This window comes from Podarcis gaigeae (genome assembly GCF_964106915.1).
Source record: "Podarcis gaigeae genome assembly, chromosome: 1".
In the NCBI taxonomy this organism is placed as follows: Eukaryota; Metazoa; Chordata; class Lepidosauria; order Squamata; family Lacertidae; genus Podarcis; species Podarcis gaigeae.
In genome coordinates, this window is record NC_139678.1 from 128,209,214 (window position 1) to 128,233,405 (window position 24,192).

General features: G+C 43.4%; 1 protein-coding gene and 1 long non-coding RNA gene across 2 annotated transcripts in view; one reads left to right on the plus strand and one right to left on the minus strand.

The window, feature by feature from the left end:
* LOC310833437 overlaps positions 1 to 24,192 on the minus strand; it is a 309,440-nt gene that overhangs the window by 262,769 nt on the left and 22,479 nt on the right. The window lies entirely within an intron of this gene.
* The window catches only part of LOC310831584 (uncharacterized protein), a 70,473-nt gene continuing 63,819 nt past the window's right edge, over positions 17,539 to 24,192 (plus strand). The window contains exon 1 of the mRNA XM_083712320.1: positions 17,539 to 17,774. Within this exon, the coding sequence (XP_083568446.1) occupies positions 17,720 to 17,774 (55 nt within the window). The 5' untranslated portion in view covers positions 17,539 to 17,719. The remainder of the gene's footprint in view (positions 17,775 to 24,192) is intronic.

Consider the following 24,192-nt stretch of genomic DNA (forward strand, 5'->3'; position numbering starts at 1 on the left):
CTGTGATCAATAAAACCAATCTATCTTGACCTACAGTTGGCAGGTATTTTGTTTTGTTCTCTAAAACTGACAATATGGGTAGTTTTGATATTAGTGCACAATCCCATATTTTTTCTTTAATATTCTTTAATATGTGATACAGTGACAGATGTCCACTTCTCTAGGCATAAAATTCTGGCAGCTGCTAGCAAATAAGAAAACAGTTCTAAACCATCTTGCCTTACTGAGCCTTACTGAGCCTTCCAAACAGTTTAATATGAACAAAATTATTATTTTTAAATGGAAAACAGAACAATACAGTAACAACTCAGAGCAAATACAGTTTACATGAATTTTCCAACTTTATATGTTCCAAATTTGTGTTTCAATAACTGATAAAGAAATCAATACATATTATATTCTCAAGAGACTTCGTCTGAAATATCAACCTCCAAACATTCATGGTTTCAGTTTGGGCAGAAAACCTAGGCTTGAAATGAACAAGAATTGCTGTCCATTGCTTCTCCTGTTTCAGTTTTTTTTTAATTCCACTATTTACAAGCCTGCTAAATGACAGGAAATGCCTTAATCCTAGCTTCCAGTTCAGCAGCCAAAAAACAAAACAAAGCAAAAACCCACTGAGAGCCCAGCTTGCAATGACACTTCCCACATGATAGATGACAATTATCCCTATTTACAGATGGGGAACCAAAACCCAGAGAGCTCCCTTGACTATTGCTGGGTACACAGGACAGTGGCGTAGTGTGGGTTGCCAGCACCCGGGGCAAGGCAAATTATTTGCGCCCCCTAACCCGGGGCAAGGTAAGTAATTTGCGCCCCCTAACCCCTAACCTGCTGCCGCTGCCCGCTTCTTCTTGCTGCTGCCTGGGCTGGGGTATTTTCGGTAAGGTAGCCACGGCAGCGGCGGGTCCGTGTCAGGTGATCTGAGGCGAGTTGCCGCTGGTGCTGCTGCCCAAACGACGCCGCTTGTCCGGAGGAGGAGGAGGGCAGAGAGGCGAGGAAAATGCAACATGGCCCAGCAACTGCAGCAGCAGCGGCGGTGGGGCTGTGAGGCGGGGCTGCCTGGTGCGCCCTCCGCGGCCCTGACGCGCGGGGACCGCGGCAAGCACTGAGAGCCGCTGCCTGCCGGACCTCTTCAGCCCGGACGCGCGCACAGCTCGTTGGTTCCGCGAGACATGGGGCTCTGCTACAGCCTGCGCCCGAGGCTCTTCGGCAACTCCGGAGGTGGCGAGCGCGCCCCCAGATGTTGCGCCCGGTGCGGCCGGCCCCCCCTGCACCCCCCACGCTATGCCACTGGCACAGGAAGCTTGTGGCAAGGACTGGAAATCGTACCCAGACCTCTTGAATCTCAGCTCAGCTCTGAGCTGAAACTGCAACCTTGTACTTCCCTGAAATATTTCGGATCACAGCATCGCTTTGAAACATCCCTTATTTATAAGGAAAGCAAGTGCTGGAATTGTAAAATAACAGGAGGGACATTTTTTCACATATGGTGGGATTGTAAAATTATAAAGAAATATTGGTAAATGATTCATAGTGAAATGAAGAAGATGTTTAAAATAACCTTTGTTAAAAAAAACCAGAAGCTTTCCTACTGGGTATTACAGGAGTGGACTTACCAAAATCACAAAAGAATTTGTTTATGTATGTGACTTCGGCCGCTTGGACATTATTAGCACAACATTGGAAAGAAGGTGTCCCAGCTAAAGAAAATTGGCAAGTTAAATTAACGGAATATGCTGAAATTGCAAAATTGACAATGAAAAACTAAGAGGAAGAGACGACAATGAATTTAAGAAAGAATGGAAGATGTTTATTGCATATGTACAGAAGCAATGTACACAGGTGAATACATTAGCAGGGTTTTAAAACTACTTGTAATTTTGTCATGAATGGATAATCAAAAACTTTTTAAGGGATGAAAACGTCAAGTCTTCACCAAGGCCAACTGTCCAGACTGGTCCTACATGGGCCAGAAAAAAGCCAGGGAAGTCCCCAAACAGGAGTTCCATCACAGAAAGCAAAAGGAAAGAGGGGGAGGGTATCAAGTTGATTCCAAGCCAAAGGCCAGGCAGAACAACTCTGTCTTACAGGCCCTGCGGAAAGAAATCAGATCCCGCAGGGCCCTGGTCTCAAAAGACAGAGCATTCCACCAGGCCGGAGCCAGTGTTGAAAAGGCCCTGGCTCTGGTTGAGGCTAATCTAACTCCCTTAGGGCCCGGGACCTCTAGGGTGTTGCTATTTATGGACCTTGAGGCTCTCCGTGGAGCATACCAGGAGAGGCGGTCCTGTAGGTAGGAGGGTCCTAGGCCATGAAGGGCTTTAAAGGTCAAAACCAGCACCTTAAATCTGACCCTGTACTCCACCGGGAGCCAGTGCAGCTGGAAAAGCACTGGGTGAATATGCTCCCATGGCAGAGACCCCGTGAGGAGCCTCGCTGCAGCATTCTGCACCCGCTGGAGTTTCTGGGACAGCTTCAAGGGCAGCCCCGCGTAGAGCGAATGACAGTAGTCAAGCCTGGAGGTGACCATTGCATGGATCACTGTGGCCAGGGCGGGGCGGGAAAGGTAAAGGACCAAAATGCAAGACGGGCTTTCGTCGAGTGCATGAATGCAACACATAGCAGGCAGAGAAAAAGTGGGAAGCAGGAGATCTCTTTGGCAGCGCCATAACAGGTGTTACCATCAAATGCCTTCAACTGTGAAATGTTGGAACGGGTGGATTTCTATACACAGGAAACTGTCTGTGACTGTCTGATTCCAAGGTGCTTCTGTCCTGGGATGGATGATAGATAGAAAACACATGTTTCCGGTGAGCTGCCAAGGTCTACGCTGGATACTATCAATGGATTGGGTTTAAGCATCGTTCATTTCTCCCTTTTATTTTTCTAGCTTTGACATAGCTTGGAATGAGTTTCTGTCCCTGTGAGGGACTGGGCAGAGGAGGAGGAGGAATGGCTGAGACTGCCTCCCAGGGGGGAGGAAGAGGAAGACAGTATAGATTTACAACAGGGGTCTGAGGGAGGTCGCAGCTCAGAGGCAGATGAGGGGAGAAGCTGGAAAATCATGGAAGAGCCGGAACAACCCCCGGCTGACATGGTGTCATTAGAAAGCATTCCAGACCCACCATCTCCCAACAGAGAATGAAGACCTTTGTTGTTGTTTAGTCGTTTAGTTGTGTCCGACTCTTCATGACCCCATGGACCAGAGCACACCAGGCACTCCTGTCTTCCACTGCCTCCCGCAGTTTGGTCAAACTCATGCTGGTAGCTTTGAGAACACTGTCCAACCATCTCGTCCTCTGCCGTCCCCTTCTCCTTGTTCCCTCCATCTTTCCCAACATCAGGGTCTTTTCCAGGGAGTCTTCTCTTCTCATGAAGTGGCCAAAGTATTGGAGCCTCAGCTTCAGGATCTGTCCTTCCAGTGAGCACTCAGGGCTGATTTCCTTAAGAATGGATAGGTTTGTTCTTCTTGCAGTCCATGGGACTCTCAAGAGTCTCCTCCAGCACCATAATTCAAAATAATATTTCAACCTTCTTTATGGTCCAACTCTCACTTCCATACATCACTACTGGGAAAGCCATAGCTTTTACTATACAGACCTTTGTTGGCAAGGTGATGTCTCTACTGAAGACCTAGCATGCCCCAATAACTCAGCCTTAGCTACTACTTGTGATACAAGCATATCCTCTAGAGCAGGGGTAGGCAACCTAAGGCCCGGGGGCCAGATGCGGCCCAATCGCCTTCTCAATCTGGCTCGTGGACGGTCTGGGAATCAGCGTGTTTTTACATGAGTAGAATTTGTCCTTTTATTTAAACTGCATCTCTGGGTTATTTGTGGGGCCTGCCTGGTGTTTTGACATGAGGAGAATGTGTCCTTTTCTTTAAAATGCATCTCTGGGTTATTTGTGGGGCATAGAAATTCGTTCATTTCCCACCCACCCCAAATATAGCCTGGCTTTCCACAAGGTCTGAGGTACAGTGGACCGGCCCATGGCTGAAAAAGGTTGCTGACCCCTGATCTAGAGTGAACAAACAAGGGAAACAACAACAACAACAGCAACAACAACAACAACAACAACAACCATACTGGTTAGCAGATTACCGACCATCCTGAAAACAATGTGGTTATTTGCTTAGAGGGGGGACAAGATGTAATGACTATCTAATCGACCCTGCCAACCACTAGATGGTGCTGTTCCATGTGCTTAGCTACAATTCTGTCCCTTTCAATTGTGACTGCAGAAGTTATAAAAGACGGGAGAATCTAATGTGATGCGGTGTGTGGGATGGTGATTTGGTGGTACGGGTGCGCCAAATTTCACAGCCACTTTTAAACCAACAGGTCTGGCAGGTTTTTGTAGAGTTCAATAAACCTGCAGCACCTGTTTGAACGGAAAGAGCAGTGGGAGAAAAGAAAATTGTGTGCGTCTGTGTGATGCGCACACAAACAGCAATGATGCAAGCTCTGCAAAGAGCAGATCTACACGCACAGTTTTTAACGTTAAGGAAGGGTTAAGGGACGGTTTTGATAACGCAGATAACACACGACGTCCTCCTGTTTATGTTTCTAATGTAATTGCTTTTTTATTGCTTAATTTTTGATTGTTTTATGCTGCTATATTGGTGAAACGCTGCTCATGTGTTCCTAATGTAGTGTTTCACCTCCCCCTCCACATTCCAACTCCGACCCCTCTCCAATGGTATTTTTTTTTTTTAATATTTTTTATTGCTTTTTAGAAATACAGAAAAAAGAATAAAGAGTGGTTATAAGAAAATAGAATAGAAGAATAACAAATTTCCATATTCTTTTTCCATCCAATCTATAGGACTTCCCCACATCCTCCAAACCCTGCGTTCCCTGTCTTATAAAGCATCAGCAATTTGTTAACTTATTTCAAAACTTATTGTAACTTCCATTTTATCATGTTCCCTAATTTCAATTTTACTGTAACCCAATTCTTATATGCTTTGTATTAAACACAATAAAGTTGTTTCATTATTTTACCTCTAAATTCTTGTGTCTTAATTTTCATTTCATTAACTTACATTTGCTGAAGCTAGAGTTTCCTGAAAGGTGCATTTTTTAACATTCATACAGCTTATAGTGTTTTTTCAAATAGTCCTTAAACTTTTCCCAGTCCTCCTCAATTGTTTCTTCTCCCACGTCTCGAATTCTGCCAGTCATTTCAGCCAATTCCATATAGTCCATCAACTGCGATTGCCATTCCTCCAGCGTGGGTAAATCTTGTGTCTTCCAATATTTTGCGATCAGAATCCTTGCTGCTGTGGTAGCATACATGAAAAAGGTTCTGTCCTTTTTAAGCACTCTCTGGTCCACCATGCCCAGAAGGAAGGCCTCTGGTTTCTTAGGTAAGGTAAATCTCAGTACCTTTTTTAGTTCATTATGGATCATTTCCCAGAAGGCCTTCACTTTCGGGCAGGTCCACCAGAGATGAAAGAATGTCCCTTCCGCCTCTCCACATTTCCAACATTTGTTGTCAGACAGATGATATATCTTAGCTAGCTTGACTGGGGTCATGTACCACCGGTATACCATTTTCATAATATTTTCCTTCAAGGCAGTGCATGCCGTAAATTTCAAACCGGTGTTCCATAACCTTTCCCAGTCTACAAACATAATGTTATGCCCCACATCCTGAGCCCATTTTATCATAGCGGATTTGACTGTCTCATCCTGTGTATTCCACTTAAGCAGCAAGTTATACATTCTCGAAAGTAGCTTACTTTTTGGCTCTAACAATTCAGTCTCTAGTTTCGATTTTTCCACCTGGAATCCAACTTTTTAATCTATTTTAAATACCTCTTGAATTTGCGCATAGTGCAGCCAGTCTCGTACCTTAGTTTTCAATTTCTCCAAGCTTAGCAACCTCCAATTGTCTCCAATTTTTTCAATTATTTCCCAATATTTAGGCCAATGGGCCTCCATGTTAAGTCTCTTACGTGCCTTGGCCTCCACCGGTGAGAGCCACCTCGGAGTTTTACTCTCCAATAAGTCTTTATATTTTATCCAGACCCTCCAAATTGCTCTTCTGACAATATGGTTTTTAAACAATTTGTGCACTTTAACCTTGTCATACCACAAATATGCATGCCACCCAAACGCATTGTCAAACCCTTCCAGATCTAGGACGTCAGTGTTCTCCAATAAAATCCAATCTTTCAACCAGCAGAAGGCTGCAGATTCATAATATAACCTCAAGTCTGGCAGGGCAAATCCCCCTCTTTCTTTCGCATCAGTTAATATTTTAAACTTTATTCGGGGCTTTTTGCCCTGCCAAACAAACTTAGAAATATCCTTCTGCCACTTTCCAAAACATTCCACCTTGTCCACGATCTGTAGGGCCTGAAACAAAAATAACATTTTCGGCAATACATTCATCTTTACAGCAGCTATTCGGCCTAACAAGGAAAGTTTCAATCTTGACCATGTTTCCAAATCTCTTTTGATTTCTGACCAACATTTCTCATAGTTATCTTTAAACAAATTCAAATTTTTGGAGGTCAGGTACACCCCTAGGTATTTTACTTTTTTAACCACATTCAACTCCGTTTCTTTAGAGAACTCATCTGTTTCTGTAACTGTCAAATTTTTTGCTAAAACCTTGGTTTTTTGCTTATTTAACTTAAACCCCGCCACCCGACCAAAATCAGAAATTAATTCTAACACTCTTTTAGTACTGGAGACTGGTTCCTGTAATGTTAATACCAAGTCATCTGCAAATGCTTTCAATTTATATTGTTTCACTCCGACCTCAATTCCCTGAACCAACCGGTCCTTTCTAATCATGTTTAGCAACACCTCCAGAACTGAAATGAACAATAGGGGGGATAGGGGGCACCCCTGACGTGTCCCTTTTTCAATTTTGAACTCCTCTGTCACCACATTGTTTACTATCAATTTAGCTTTTTGTTCTGTGTAGATTGCTTCTATACCATTTTCGAACCCCCGCCCCACTCCCATCCCTTCCAAATTTTTCTTCATAAACATCCAAGAAATATTATCAAAGGCCTTCTCTGCATCAATAAAAATTAAAACCGCTCTGGTATTAAGATTTGTTTGTAGAAGTTCCAAAATGTCAATAATGTTTCTTGTGTTATCAAACAAATGCCTACCAGGGAGAAAGCCAGCCTGGTCCTTATGAATCACTTCATTTAGTACTTTTTTAAGTCTACTTGCCAAAATATCGGCAAAAATTTTATAATCCACATTTAGGAGTGAAATGGGGCGGTAATTCTTAAGTTGAGTCTTTTCAGTTTCTAATTTAGGTATCAATGTGATGAAAGCTTCTTTCCACGTTTCCGGTGCCTTCCTTCCCTCCATTATCTGGTTACAAACCTCCATCAAAGGTTGTATCAAATAGTCCTTTAAAACTTTATAATATTTGGAGGTTAAGCCGTCAGGGCCTGGGGACTTGCCAAGTTGAAGATTTTGAATGGCACTTTCAATTTCTTGCTGTGTAATGTTACAGTTCAGGTTTGTTCTCATTTCCAGGGGTATTTTTTGTAATCCATTAGTTTTAAGAAATTGATCCACCTCTGAAGCTTTTTGCGGCCCTTGTGAATAGAGTTCTTTGAAGTACCTCTGGAAGCACTTTCTAATTTCCTCGGGTTTCTGAACCATTCTCCCTTCAGTCTCTAGATTTGTAACTGTATTAAGCTTTTGTCTCTTTTTCAACTGCCAGGCTAGCAGTTTCCCACACTTATTCGCCGATTCGAAGGATCTTTGTTTCATTTGTTTAATTTTCCATTCCACCTCCTGATTTATCAATTTTGAATATTGCGCCTGGAAAAATTTCACTTCTCTTAACACATCCTTCGACTTAGGCCTAGATCTTAATTTTTTCTCTCCTTCTCTTATTTTCTCCAATATCTTCTCCTTCTTTTCATTCCAGAGCCTTTTCTTAATCGTGTTTTGTTGTATTAGAAACCCTCTCATAACTGCCTTACTTGCGTCCCAGATTGTTCTTTTTTCCACGGTGGTATTCAAATTTATCTCAAAATAGTCCTTTAAAGTTTTTTGGGCCTTCTTCACAATCTCCTGATCTCTTAATAAAGTGTCATTCATTTTCCATCTAAAGGAACCGGTTGTATTAAGTCTCAATTCCACTTTCAAAGCATTATGGTCGGAGCAGGTTTTTGGGCAGATTTCCACTTTTCTAGTCTTAGGTGCCAGTCCTCTAGTTGTCCAGATTTGGTCGATTCGTGTCCATGTCAGATGAGCTTCAGAAAAGAAAGTCCCTTCTTTCCCTAGAGGGTTCTTAACCCTCCAAATGTCAACTAAGTCCATATTGTCTGTCATTTCAAAAAAAGTTTTGGGTAGTCTGCCGTCTTTCGATATGTTGACACTTTGTGACTTATCCATATTTACAGACACAACCCCATTCATATCACCCAGCATAATGATGTTACTATAGTCCAAGTAATCCAGCATAGTCTCGTGCAGCTTCCTGAAAAATTCCGATTTTCCCTCATTTGGAGCATATATTCCTAATATCAAAAATTTTTCTCCTTGTGTCTGTATTTCAATCGCCAAAATTCGGCCATGTTCATCTTTAAATAAAAGTTTCGGTGACAGGCTCTCCTTTGCGTATATCACCACTCCTCTCTTCTTAACTTTGTCCGAAGAAATAAATTCTTGGCCTAGTCTTTTATTAATTAACACTTTTCTATGGAGCCTTGTCACGTGTGTTTCCTGTAGGCAGATAATGTCCAGTTGTTCCTTTTTCAAGATGTGAAAGACTTTTCTTCTTTTTTCCGGGGAATTTCCGCCATTTATGTTCCAACTAAGAAGCTGCAGAGACATCCTGAATCAATTGACGGGTTCTACAATGGGGTATCTAAGCTTCCCCCTGATCCCGGAAGAGGTAGTGCTGGTCCTGATCCAGGTGATATAACTCTTGGAGGTGGTCCCGGTGGTGGTGGAGGCCAAGAAGCTGCAGCTCCTTTTTGCAGGTCCTCCTCGTGGTCGTGTAGGAACTTCTGCTGGTCTTCAGGTGATTTAATCTTTATTTTCCTTCCTTTGTAAGTAAATGAAAGTCCTTGTGGAAACTCCCACCTATAAGGAATTCCGTTGTGTCTCAACAATTTGGTCAGATCTATATAGGTAGTCCTAAGTTCCAAGAGATATTTGGGTATATCTCTGTAAATTTCGGCCCTTTTGCCTTCTATCTCCAAAGATTTCTTAAAATGTAGGCCTAATATCTTATCCCTTTCTTCTCTTGATCTCAGAGCAACTAAGCAGTCTCTGGGCTTGTCTTTCTTTACTGATTTTCCCAGTCTAAAGGCTGTCACGATTTTAAAGTCCTTTTCTTCCTCAATTCCCCAGAATTTGGAGAACAAAAGTGTCAAAAATCCCTCTAGATTATTTTGCTCCAGTTCCGGGATAGCCCTTATCCTGAGATTACTTTCTTTACTTTTCAATTCAACCAATGACAGGTAGGCTTGTTGTTCCCCTACCTGCCTTTTCAGAGGTCTTACTTCTCCTTTAATTTCATCAACCTTTAAATTCGCCTGTTCTGCTTTTTGATTGGCTTCCACAGCTAATTTGTAGTTTTCTGCCGTAGCTCCTTGCAATTTCTCAATTGCCTGAGTGTGCTGCGAAACCTGTTCGGTTAATTTGCCAATAGAGGATGTAGCTTGGTCAATCTTTGATGTTTGATTGTCCACTTTTTGATTTAAAACTGCCAATTGTTCCAAAATTTGTTTCAAAACTGTTTCAGATCCTCCAGTTGCCATATCTTCTGCAGCAGGCTGCACTAGTTCCACCTCCTGTGCTGTCAGCACAGTTGGGACAGATGATCTGCGGTGATGAGTTAAAGTTGTTTGCAAAAGTTGCCCAGATTTTTTCTCTTTTTCTTTATCTTTGGCTTTAGCTGCTCTTGTTCTCCCTGTGCCGCTCATTCCACACCTGCCTCTGTTCAAGGTCAGATGATCTTTTGTCCCATGGGAAAGACAAGTCCCAAGTATAAACAAATTAAACCACAAAGAGTTTCAATAAAGCTCAATTCCCATGCCACTATACTTCCACAGTCCTATAGGGGGAGTATTTCAAAGTTTCAAAAAAGAAAGGAACTATTTTCCGCCATTGAAGTTCCTCTATTCCCCATGTTAAGTTTTGTAGTTCCCAAACACAAAAGGAAGGTTTCCAGAACTTCTGATCTCTTAAAATCCAGCCACAAGGTATCAATATAGGTCCATGCAACAATGTTTAATGTTAATGTCTCAGTCTATGCAACAATTTCAATCTCTGCAACAATGTCGTCAATTTGACAGCAGTTTGACAGTTCTTTTTCTATGCACTGGCAGCCCGATGACGGGGTTATCTCTTTCAACCCCGTTTAGCCCAGAAATAGGAGGGTAGTTCCAAAGAATAAAAGTCTATAAATCACACAGTTCTTTCCCTTTTATCTTCAAAATACAGAGTCTATTAAGTCCCTTTTAAATACTTCAGCTCGTTTCCGAGCCCTTGCTTTGATCTAATTAGCAGAGTCGGGAGGCGGACTTCCTGTTACTCGCCTCCCGTTTTCAGCCGAATTTCTTCAATTTAAGTTAAAAATTTAGGTCCCTTACTCACGGGTATGTTGCTCCAATTCCGATAATTTCAAGAAGAAAGGTCAGCGCTCATCAGCAGCAGCAGCGCGGCTTTGCTTCCACGAAAAGAGCAATGAACTCACAGCGCCGCTCCCCCTTTCACGTTCCGGAGCCTCTTACGAGGCTCCTTCCCCGCTTCTGGGGGGGCTCCAGGCGCCCGCCGAGTCCCACGGCCGCAGGCTCGCTCTGCCTGCGGTTTTTCTTGATGGGTCTCCGCTTTGCCGCAGCGGACGACCCTTTTTCGCGGAGCCCCTCTTCACAGCGCGAAGAGGACCGCCATTGCTGTTTCGCGCCGCCTCCGGAAGTCCCTCTCCTGGTCTCCAATGGTATTTATGGGATGGGGTTCATGGAAGGAGGGAGCGAGTGAGGAAGGAAGGAAGAATTAAATTTTGACCCCAGGGTGTGGAGTCCAGAGCAACCAATGACCAGCAGGAAAAGGAAACAGCGCTTTGGGAAATGGTTCAGCTGGGTATCGCATACCTTTGGCCAGAAAAACCAAGGTAAAAAACATTTTAATTAACAAGTGTGCCCTGTGATGTTTTAGAATGACATATCTAATATTCTTCCAATAACATCAAACAGGACAGTGTAGATCCAGCCCAAGTTCCTTGTTCCATTATGTCCCTTGTTATTATTTTTATTATTAGTGCTCTATCAGCCACCCTGGGCTCCTGCTCTGCCACAAAGCTGAGCCTGTCGCTGGCATGGGAAACCTGTGGCCCTCTAAATCTTGCCAAACGGCAACTCTCCTCACCCTGGGCCATTGGCTATCTTTGCTAGGGCTGATGGGAGTTGAATTTTTGCTGCATATGGAGGTCAGAGGTTCCTCGCCCTTGGGTCTATTGTGCACACTGACTTTTCTCTCCATAAGATGCATGGCAGATTTGCAAACATAGAGTAAAAGTAAAGGTAAAGGGACCCCTGACCATTAGGTCCAGTCATGACCGACTCTGAGGTTGCGACGCTCATCTCGCTTTATGGCCGAGAGAGCCGGCATACAGCTTCGGGGTCATGTGGCCAGCATGACTAAGCCGTTTCTGGAGAACCAGAGCAGCGCACAGAGACGCCGTTTACCTTCCCGCCGGAGCGATACCTATTTATCTACTTGCACTTTGACGTGCTTTTGAACTGCTAGGTTGGCAGGAGCAGGGACCGAACAACGGGAGCTCACCCCGTCATGGGGATTCAAACTGCTGACCTTCCGATCGGCAAGTCCTAGGCTCTGTGGTTTAACCCACAGAGCCACCCGCATCCCAAACATAGAGTAGTGCTCTTGTAAAACACCTATGAATATCGATGGGTTTGCCCAATAGAACTTCCCATTAGATTAAGCCAATAGGCTTATAACTTTTTTTGGGGGGGGGTTTAAGAATGAAAGCCAACTATGGCAAGAGTATTGTTAGCTCAAAAATGGAAGTAAGAAGAAATTCCGATGAAAGAAGAATGGCAGACAAAATTAATGGACTTCGCAACATTAGATAAAATGACAGGAAGGATTCGAAACCTTCGGGACCAGAGATTCACAGAAGATTGGAAGAAATATACAAACTATTTGAAGAGCAACTCTAATCAACAGATTACGCTAGTTTTGTAAGGAGAAATATATGAAACATTGCAAAATAGGAAAAGAAGAGAGATATTAGTTAGGAGACTTAAATGTAATGGTGAAAGTGAGAAATGTATACTAAGTGATTAGATTGGAAAATTTTCAGATGTGATTGATGGAAGTCAAAAAAACTGCATAAAATGTAAAATTATGTTTAATTATTGTTGAAAATGATATGTTAAAGCTAATAATTTTTTATATATTTAAAAAAAGAATGAAAGCCAACTAGTTCTCTTTTGAATTTAAATAATTGCAAGAAACAATAGCACTTAACATCTTGGTTTTTTTTTTAGAGGGGTAAATGTGTTTTCCTTTATTTAAGTAAACGCCCAAGTTAAATAAACTAATATAGCTCAGTCGGTAGAGCATGAGACTCTTAATCTCACGGTTGTGGGTTTGAGCCCCATGTTGGGGGGGGGGAAAGTTCCCAGCATTGCAGGGAGTTGGGCTAGATGACTCTTGTGGTTCCCTTCTATATCTATGATTCCACAATTATAATACCTAAATGATCAGCAGTTTCTTTTTTCATCTGGAAGAAGCAGCAACCTTGCACTTCTCACCATCGGAGTTGGCAACTGAAATCACCGGTTCCTTTGCGGAAATATTTAAAACTGTTCCTGGTATATTTACAGTGTTTTTATATCCCAGCCCAGAAAAAAAAAAAGGGTTCCAGTTTGCTATGAGTCAGTACTTTCCTCTTACCAAAATACAATGAAACATCTGTTCCCCATCATATTTGGCAATAATCGCTCTGTTGGGTTTGGAAATTCGAGAAAATTCAAGTAGAGAATTGTTGAATTTGGAGCTCAGCTGATTTTGGCTTGTACTCTGGAAGCTGAATGGTCATATGTTATATAAATAGTTTGAAAGTTGTACATTATTTCTTTTCGTATTCCAGTGTTTATTAATAACTACAGAAACACACCCCGTCCAGCCCAAATGAGGTAGTTCTAAAGAATATTCATCCCTGTGGTTCATCAGCAGTTGAAAACCTTGTTCTCCAAGGCTTGTGAAAATTTGGTTTCTAGCCTTTGCTTCAAATTCACATATTATAATGGAGCAGCTGCAACACTCCAACTTCTGTACGGCAGTTGCTTGAATTTTCTCAATAATAGATAAACTCTTGAGGGCGCCCAACATCAAATTTTGAGATTATGTCAAGATGTGTATCACTAGGTTACATCTGTGTCCATGTGTAACATCTTTGAACGGTGACGATCACCTTGCAAGTGACTTTGCTATTTCCAGGAGAAATGTAGAATGAGGCATCAACCGTACACGACTTAACATGGGTCATTTTGGACTAATTTATGCTGTTTTTTGTTCTGATGAAATTTTTTTTTGAGGGGGCAAAATAACAATACATTCAGAAAGTAAAATATTAAGACAAAAAAATTCCTTCCAGCAGCACATTAAAGACCAACTAAGTTAGTTCTTGGTATGAGCTTTCATGTGCATGCACACTTCTTCATACCAAGAACTAACTTAGTTGGTCTTTAAGGTGCTACTGGAAGGAATTTTTTTGTTTTGACTATGGCAGACCAACACGGCTACCTATCTGTAACTAAAATATTAAGGTTGGGGAACCATAGCATAAATGAAGAATGGACAATTAATTTTGTTTGGATGTCACATTTAGAAAGGTCCTTTCTTTTTGAGGTTTTGGGAGATGTTCATGTTATTTGAAGCCAGTGTCCTTTTAAAATTTCAGTTGCCTAATCGAAAGTTCACATAAATATTACTGTACTAGAACCTATAAAAGGACCCCTGGCAATTAAGTCCTGTCACGAACGACTCTGGGGTTGTGGCGCTCATCTCACTTTACTGCCCGAGGGAGCTGACGTGTGTCCGCAGACAGTTTTTCCGGGTCATGTGGCCAGCATGACTAAGCCGCTTCTGGCGAACCAGAGCAGCACACGGAAATGCCATTTACCTTCCCGCTGGAGTGGTACCTATTTATCTACTTGCACTTTGACGTGCTTTCGAACTGCTAGGTAGGCAGGAGCAGGGACCGAGCAATGGGAGCTCACCCCATCGCGGGGATTTGAACTGCCGACCTTCCAATCAGCAATCCCTAGGGCTCTGTGGTTTAACCCATAGCACCACCCGCGTCCCCAATACAGTCTCCAGTTAAATAACAGAGGAATCCATAGAGATAAATATTGCTATTTGATAGTTTTTTCAAGAGCGTTGTTGTGCAGACATGAGTTCCAGATCTTCAACATCAAGCTAATATTCCTGATCTTCTACCCCTAAAACTGGGTGTAGAGAGGGAGTTGGGAAGTAGTAGCTTTCCAGATATAGTTGATCTCCCATCAGTCCTAACTAGGATGACCAATGGTCAGTGCATATACATGGTTTCCCCGCAATACAAGGTAAAACTAGTAGTACCGAGATAATCTCCTTACAACAAAAAGACTAACAAAAACACAGCTACAGCCTTTCTATGCATGAACATTGCATATGGCTAAACATTCAAAGATGAAAACTCACATGTCATTGTTTTTTTAGTACAGTACACATTACACATTACGTAGGTACTGAAAGTATTATAGTAGATGTCTTGACAGCAAATCTATCCAAAACATTTTGTAAGGGTCTGGCGGTTTTTCTGCTTCTCGCTGACTGATCACATCATGCAAGAACGGATCCCAAATGATAGCAAAATTGTGTTTCTTGGCTTCTCCCCTGAGCAAACACCTATTTTGGGTAGTCTCCTTAAGATCCATTGCTAAGAAGTTTGTAGGATGAGGCAGGTATCATTAGGCGCTGGAGTCCCGCTGTACAGTGGTATCTCGGGTTAAGTACTTAATTCGTTCCAGAGGTCCGTACTTAATCTGAAACTGTTCTTAACCTGGAGCACCACTTTAGCTAATGGGGCCTCCTGCTGCTGCCGCGCCACCAGAGCACAATTTCTGTTCTCATCCTGAAGCAAAGTTCTTAACCTGAAGCACTATTTCTGGGTTAGCGGAGTCTGTAACCTGAAGTGTATGTAACCCGAGGTACCACTGTACTTTAGATTTCCCATCCCTGCTTTGGACTATTCTCTCAGCTCGCAGTTGCCACCTTCCTTTCATGGATAATAATTTTTATTAATTTTCAGTTACAACCCACATTATAACAATACCAAATTATAATACAATTATCAATACCAATCACACAAATACCAAATTAAACCATTTATGTGTACCCCCCATGTGATAGAATTGATGATTTTCTTTATATCTGCATTCCAAAACCTTATGTTACATTCCAGTCAAGGTAATAATCCCATATACAACAGCAGTTGTCGCCTTCCTGGCAATAAGCTACATAAACAATGACGCTCTTTTCCTTGACAACTGGAATTGTATATATATGATGTTGACAATTCTCAGCCCACTTCCAAACCAATTTCTGCAGATCCCCACACATCTCTTCCCCTGCAAACTGCCATGCATAGATCCCATTCAGAGACTTTTTGAGTGGGGTGACTCCTTAGCTCTGTCTCTTGGTGTCATCTTCCCCAGGCCAGATTTCAGATGTTCCGCAACAATGCTACCATTTTTTTCACATTTCATTCCTTCTCCTCTGACATAGATTTCTTCTCTCTGCAGAACTTTATTAGTTATACCTCACACATTTGACTGGGTTGCCACTCTGGGCAGCTTCCAACACATAGGAAAGCATAATAAAACATCAAACTATAAAAACTTCCCTATACAGGGCTGCCTTCAGTTGTCTTCTAAAGGTTGCATAATTGTTCCGATTTAGCGCTAACGACTGGGTTTTCCAGGGGAAAGTGGTGAGGCAAAGGCAAAACCGCTCAGACCCATGCGTAGAAGTGGTGGTGAAACTGGCACAAAATGTTTTGCCTTTTTGGCTGCTATGGTAGGGTTACCAGATGTCCCCTGTTCCCAGGGACAGTCCCCGGATTTGCAAATCTGTCCCGGGAAACGTGGCAGCGGCAGCCTCAGCAGCCCGGAGCCAGCCTGGTAGTGCAGTTGGCTCTGGCTGGCTTTAGGAGCCGCCTGCTGCCCGCTGCCGTGGCGCCCACCATTTTTCCTTGCCGGAACTTCCAGAGAGGAAAAATGGTGGACGCCGTGGCAGCAAGCAGCTCCTGAAGCCAGCCAGAGCCAACTGCGCTACCAGGCTGACTCCAGGCTGCTGACTGCCGCTACTTCCGCCACTGCTGAAGGGGAACCGGGGATGTCCAGTGGTACAGATCTCCTGCCCCCTTCCCCCTTTGTTTTGACTGATCAGAGGAGGCTTGGGAGTGGCGGACGGCCAGCCGTTGCCCAGTTTTTTTTTAAAAAAAACTCTGCGCATTTATGTTTCACAAGGTGCGAAAGAAGGGATTTGCATCTTGCCTGGCAGAGAAACCTCTCACCTTGCTCCCCTCCTGGGTAATGCCCTCCCACCTGCGCTTCCCGAATCTCCTCCGATCTGTCAAAACAAAGGAGGAAGGGGGAAGGAGACCAGGGAAGACTCGGGAGTCACAGGTGGGTGATGCACCGTTGCCCAGTTTTTTTAAAAACTCTGCACATTTATGTTTCACAGGGTGCGAAAGAAGGGCTTTGCGCTTTTATACAATACGCATTTGTGCTTGGGCCCAGGGTCTTTTGCCTCACCATCCCCACTACTGACTCCTTGTTGCTAAAGGACCCCTGACCATTAGGTCCTGTCGTGGCCGACTCTGGGGTTGCGGCGCTCATCTCGCTTTATTGGCCGAGGGAGCCGGCGTACAGCTTCCGGGTCATGTGGCCAGCATGTCTAACCCGCTTCTGGTGAACCAGAGCAGTGCACAGAAACGCCGTTTACCTTCCTGCCAGAGAGGTACCTATTTATCTACTTGCACGTTGAGGTGCTTTTGAACTGCTAGGTTGGCAGGAGCAGGGACCGAGCAACGGGAGCTCACCCCGTCGTGGGGATTCGAACTGCCGACCTTCTGATTAGCAAGTCCTAGGCTCTGTGGTTCACTCCCCGGATTCACTGAAAAAAATCTGGTAACCATATGCTATGATGGCAGCAGGTTTTCTTGCCTAGGGATACAGATACGACCACTGCCTAGGGAGACAGCCAAGTGGAAAAAACCAGAAGAGACCCAGCTTGCTTCAGGACTATGGTCCATGCATGGGCTGCAGTGGTCTTTCAAGGGAAACGAAATTAATATTTGCCTCGGATTCCACTGTCTAGTCTAACTGGGCTCCAAACTATCATGCTCATGTATGTTTCAGGAGCTGGCATTTCCTCCCTGTCGTTTACCTAGGACTGAGCAACTTGATTTGAAAAAGAGGTCTAGAAAAGAAAGAGGATGAATAAACAGAGACAAAATGGTAAAGTCATCAAAGAGCTCTGCTTCCTGTTTGTACCTCTGTTTCCTGTATGCCGCTCAGAGGAAAAGATGAGATGGAAATCTGCGAGGTGCCTGCCTTTTGACCTGAAAAGTCAATTTGCTTTTTTTCCTCCTCGGTCCTCTCTGTCTCTACGGGGCCAGGATTTTCAGCCCACCCTTTCGCACCATGATCTTGTGGATCCTTACTGCACTCAGTCTAATTCAGCCTGACAGCCTAACAGGTAAGTCCTTTCTCTCTGTCTCTCCCATATAGAGGTGGAAAGGACCCCAAGGATCATCTAGTCCAGCCCCCTGCAATGCAGGAATCTCGGCTAAAGCATCCATGACAGATGGCCATCCAACCTCTGCTTAAAAATCTCCAAGGCAGGAGAGTCCACCGCCTCCCGGGGGAGACTGTTCCACTGTTATTGGCTGGATTCTATGCCAGTTTACTTGGGTGTAAACCACATTAATTCAGAACAAGCTGGATTAGGACTTGGCTGCCTTGCACAAAAAATGATAAGGGATTGAAATAAAGGGTGCCATTTCTGGAGACTGGCAAAAAATTAGTAACTGAGCTAGCTTTAGTCTGTATTTCTGGAGAAGGGTCTGTGGCAAATGATGCTTTTTAAAAAGTTGCTGAAGCTAAGCAGATCTTTGTTCAGTACGCTGCCCAGATACGAAATAAGCTGCTTTGGGTTTCTTGGAGGAAGAATAGGATACATGTGCAACAAATATCACAAATGAATAGCATGAAGACCTCAAATTGGGTGCATTTGAAGATTTGCTTAGATACGTGTCATACAATATACGTTCTGGTTACTTATTTTCTATAGTGTGCCCATCATTAAGGTTGCATAAAACAGTATTTGGTTAATTGATATCTTTGTTTCCATTGGAAGTTTGCTGTCTGCGGTGTTTTGAAAATTAACAGATATATAGTTTGGTCACTGTCCTTGTGAGCGATTAGCAGCAAGGTTGTTTCATGTTTAGTGAGCATTTATTGTGATTTTTTTTTGTGGGATTATTATACAGCACCCATTAATTGTTGATAAGTCATTCTAATTTGTTTGTGGGCAACAAACCACTTCATAAAGCAATTGTTATCCCATACTTTCCAGCAGTTCCCCCCGTCACTTTCCTTACTGCAAACAGTTCAATTTTTATTTCTGAGTTGGTTTGTTGCACAAGATCACCAAATCCATTTTGAACAACGTGAATTTGCTGTTCTACGGTGGAAATTCCACCCTTCCACCCGTAGAGTCGCAATCTAACTTTGGCTTCCCTAAAAAAAAACCTCAACAACTCTAGTCAATTTAATGGGTAGATCATTGCTAGTATTTTTATAGTGGTTGTAGATCGCGATCTCTTGGAAGTTGGACAGCCCTGATATATAGAATAAACTAGCATCATATTTGCACACATTCCAGGCATCAGAAACAGGATTTTGAAAAAAGATTTCAGCACATCTTTCAGATTTTGAATTGTTCCTACATAGTTAGCTCCCCCCCCCCGTGTTATCACCCCTTAAATGCTGCTTTTGTGATGCTCTAAATGCTACACTCTTCTTGAGACTTGTTAAAGACCTGTTTTCATTAGCTTATCAAAGCTCGAATTTCTGAAGTCCCTGGTGTGACTGCTACTTCTAAGCTTTGTTCCAAAGGGCAGAAGAATGTCGATACTTACAGGCAGAAATCACAAAAATGAAAGTGAATGCACCCTCTTTCAGTATGGTTATTGAGCAAAGGATTGTTGACATTTAGGACAACTTTTTGACACTGTAGAACCTTGTTGAGTTCCTTGCATATTTCCCACTCCCAGTGGCGTAGCGTATGGGGTGCAGGGGGGGCCGGCCGCACCGGGCGCAACATCTGGGGGTTAGGGGGCGCAAATCCATGGGTTAGGGGGTGCAAATTACTTGCCTTGCCCCGGGTGCTGACAACCCACGCTACGCCTGCATATTTCTTGGGAGCACACGTCTTTAGCTCCTTATCCCTCGTTCAGATTTATAATTCACAGCTTTCTCTGTCAAACTAAGCAGAAGAGAACTGAGATATTATAAATGAACAGATCGCACCTCCAGAGAGCAAATTAGCAGCAGCTGCCTTTAAATGGTCTCATAAAGTAATGATGATGAAAGATAATGAAGTAAGTATTTAATAACCACTGTGGGCCACACCAAAGTCATTGCGATGCAGCGAATTCACCGGCTTGTGTTGGGTCCCCACATCAAGTCCCAATGCATTAGTGTACTTATTGCATGATGTCCTTCTGCAAACCACAGAGCCTTATTTCTAAAATAGCTGTAATAATAATAATAATAATAATAATAATAATAATAATAATAATTTATTTATACCCCTCCCATCTGGCTGGGTTTCCCCAGCCACTCTGGGCGGCTTCCACAGAGACCAAAAATACACTAAAATATCACACATTAAAAACTTCCCTGAAAAGGGCTGCCTTCAGATGTCTTCTGAATGTCAGGTAGTTGTTTATCACTTTGACATCTGATGGGAGGGCATTCCACAGGGCGGGCGCCACCACGGAGAAGGCCCTCTGCCTGGTTCCCTGTAGCTTTGCTTCTCGCAGTGAGGGAACCACCAGAAGGCCCTCGGCGCTGGACCTCAGCGTCCGGGCCGAACGATGGGGGTGGAGATGAAGGTAGAATCAGTGATGATGCTTTACCTAACCAATGGTGCAAGGTAGGTGATTTCAAAATGGCCGGTTTGGATCTTAAATGTAGAAACTAGTCAATATAGAAATTATGGACTGATTGTGGTTGGGGAAAAAAATAATTCTGGTTGTATGCAATCTCCAGAGTAAATAAGCTATTTCACCTCAGGTTTCCCAAATGCAAAGCTGAGCTTTCCTCATTCTGTGAAGCGCCCCGAAATCTTCTGATGAAGGGTGGTACACAAATTTAAGAAATAAAGTCAAATAACTCAGTTCGCACAAACCTCTGGCTCTCACCATTAAATTGCACACATGAGAACGCTTACATTTTGTTAAGAATATGTTGTTGTTGTTGTTTAGTCGTTTAGTTGTGTCCGACTCTTCGTGACCCCATGGACCAGAGCACGCCAGGCACTCCTGTCTTCCACTGGCTCAAACTCATGCTGGCAGCTTCGAGAGCACTGTCCAACCATCTCGTCCTCTGTTGTCCCCTTCTCCTTGTGCCCTCCATCTTTCCCAATATCAGGGTCTTGTCCAGGGAGTCTTCTCTTCTCATGAGGTGGCCAAAGTATTGCAGCCTCAGCTTCAGGATCTGTCCTTCCAGTGAGCACTCAGGGCTGATTTCCTTAAGAATGGATCGGTTTGATCTTCTTGCAGTCCATGGGACTCTCAAGAGTCTCCTCCAGCACCATAATTGGCATTCTGGGTCAGGCCACATAGGTCAGAGGTGGGGAGACTTCAGGCTTGCAAGATCTATTCTTTCATTAGGAACCTCAGGATTCACCCATCAGAGCCTGCGGCAAAAGAGAATTATAGAGTTCTGAGGATTTTTGTTTAAGCTCCAGATTTTCTTTGGAGTATCAGAACTGGAGTGCACAATCCTTGTATGCAAAAACAACCACAATCCTGGTTATTCTCAGCTTCCTTCATTTCCTATTTGTGGAACGCTCTCCCCAGGGAGGTTTGACTGGGGCCTTCACTTTACACCTTTATGCGCCAAGCGAAAACATTCCTCTTTAACCAGGCCTTTGGCTGACTGACACCCGATTCCCTTTTAAAAATCTCTTATGGAAGCGGGGATCATTGCTTTGTCTTTGTTTTCATTTATGCATTTTCTGTTTTTTGTTTTTTAATATTGAGATTTCATGTTGTCAACCGCCCTGAGATCTATGGGTATAGGACAGGATACGAATTTAATAAATATATAAAATAAATAAACAGTCTATTTTATGATGTCTGAAAGGGAGGGTCATTTTGTTGTTGATATTGTCAAACAACTGGGAGTTGGAAATCCTTGCCGATCGACTGTAAATCACCCAGAGATCTACCAATAGACCCTGATCTCCCTTCCTTCCTTCTGCTCTATTTCAACAACCAGATTCATCCGGAAGCTTCTCGAAGGTTCTGAATCCCCTGTGGTTTGTCTCTAACACCTGCTACTCAGAGACACCTTGCCTCTCAACAAGATGGTTCTATTAGCAATTCTGTCCAATAACCATTGATCATCCCATCCCTAGACATATTTCTAATGCCATCTAAGTAGCAACTACTGCACCTTGTGAAGAAAGATTCCATTAGTTAATTAAGCATTGTCAGTCCCGAAGCATCTACAATCAGCTTCGCAACTGACCCTGAGATATAAAATTTCTTCCACAGTGACTCTTGCTTCCCTTAAATAATAGTACAATGTGTTTGTTTGTTTTTAAATCAAGTTCTCTTCATAATCAGAGCCATGTTACAGTGGAAGCATTGCACTGTCTCTCCAACCTAAATTCCACCCTCCCTGAAACCATTATTTCCCTTTTGCACAGAAAACATTCAGACACCTACGTAACACCGATGTGCTTTCCCCAAGTCGGGCAAAAAGCAGCTTGCGGGGAGCAAATTTGATAGGGAAGATGACCCAGGGCACCTACTTGAGATGAATTTCAAGCAGTGGCTGAGCTAGGGTTGCATGTAGCTTGTTGTGTGCGGCCCATGACCTCTCAAATTACATGTACCTTATATGCGTCGATAACATGTGAGCAGGGCAACAGTTGAAGGCAGTGGGAATCAGTCTGACTGGGAGTGGCTGCCGAGACCATATAACACCAGTCTTGAAAGACCTACATTGGCTCCCAGTACGTTTCTGAGCACAATTCAAAGTGCTGGTGTTGACCTTTAAAGCCCTAAACGGCCTCGGCCCAGTAGACCTGAAGGAGCATCTCCACCCCCATCGTTCAGCCCAGACACTGAGGTCCAGCTCCAAGGGCCTTCTGGCAGTTCCCTCACTGCGAGAAGTGAGGTTGCAGGGAACCAGGCAGAGGGCCTTCTCGGTAGTGGCGCCTGCCCTGTGGAATGCCCTCCCATCAGATGTCAAGGAAATAAACAACTATCTGAGTTTTAGAAGACATCTGAAGGCAGCCCTGTTTAGGGAAGTTTTTAGTGTTTGATGTTTTATCGTGTTTTTAATATTCTGTTGGGAACCTTCCAGAGTGGCTGGGGAAACCCAGCCAGATGGGCGGGGTATAAATTAATAGTAGTAGTAACAACAACAACAACCTGTGTGCAGGATTGCAGCCACCATGTAGATCAGCAGAGAGGTGTTGTCTCCATCTTATGTCTTCCATGAAAAGCTTAAGTTGGGGGGGGGGTTGTCAACAAGATCTCACATTTTATTTTCAAATGCTTTTTATTGAGATTTAAGATCACCAACACCAACCAACAAAAACATCAGGTCTTATTACATATATCCTACTTTGTGCTTCATATAGCTGTTGACTTCCGTCCTTCCCTTTCGCAAGTTTTCTTATTCCAGTCTATAATTCACAGTTTCATTGATTAAAAATTACACCGTGACGTAAGATTTAATTTAATCCTGCCAACGTTTTCAAATTTCTACAGTTCTCACTTATATAAACCATAAATTTACTCCATTCTTTTTGGTACTTCGTCTCCTCCTGATTGCGAATTCTGTGTGTCAATTTGGCCATTTCAGCATATTCGACCAGCTTTATCTGCCATTCCCTTACAGTCGGAATCTCCTGTAACTTCCACTTTTGGGCTATCAAAACTCTAGCTGCTGTTGTTGCATACAGATATAATCTGTATTATATTTATATGTTTGATTTTTTTTTAAAGTCTCAGAGAAGGCAGAGACTCAAAGTCAAAGGGCAGCTAGTTGACTAAAGCAGTAAAAATCAGCAGGCCATTTTAGACAAAGAACAAACCATTAAAAATGGGCGAAAGGGCTTTTGCTTTCATTGAAAAGTAATTTTAAATACCAAGTCGGACGTGGCTCCTCACCGTTTTGCTTATGGCAAAACAGCGAACGATGCATTTTGGTGCTCAGTCACGCTGTTAAACATTATGCCTCATACTTGAGCAAGGCTGTATAGGAGGAGCTGCTCCTTCCGTTATTTGAGGCCCAAGTACTCTGAGTCGCAGTTGGAAGTGTATCAGCAACCAGTGGAGATCTTTGAGACTTGGTCAGTGGCGCCTGCTAGTGTACTAGCTACTGAATTCTGTATCAGTTTTAACCTCTAAACCATTTCCAAGGGCAGCCCCACGTAAAGCGCACTGCAGCAGTCTAGACCCAAGGTTACCAGCACATGGAGCACTGCAGCCAAGGATCTCTGTCCAGGAAGGGCAGTAGTTGGTGAACCAGCCTGAAATAGCAACCGAAGCCACCTGGACCTTTGACCAGTGATAGGTCAAAGAACACTCTCCAGCACCTTGCCTAAGAAGGGAATATTAACGATTTTGCCATACAGTGGTACCTTGAGTAAAGAACGTAATTCGTTCTGGAGGTCCGTTCTTAACCTGAAACAGTTCTTAACCTGAAGTACCAGGTTAACCTGAGAGCCAGTGTGGTGTAGTGGTTAAGAGCGGTGGACTTGTAATCTGGTGAACCGGGTTCGATTCCCCAGTCCTCCACATGCAGCTGCTGGGTGACCTTGGGCTAGTCACACTTCTCTGAAGTCTCTCAGCTTCACTCACCTCACA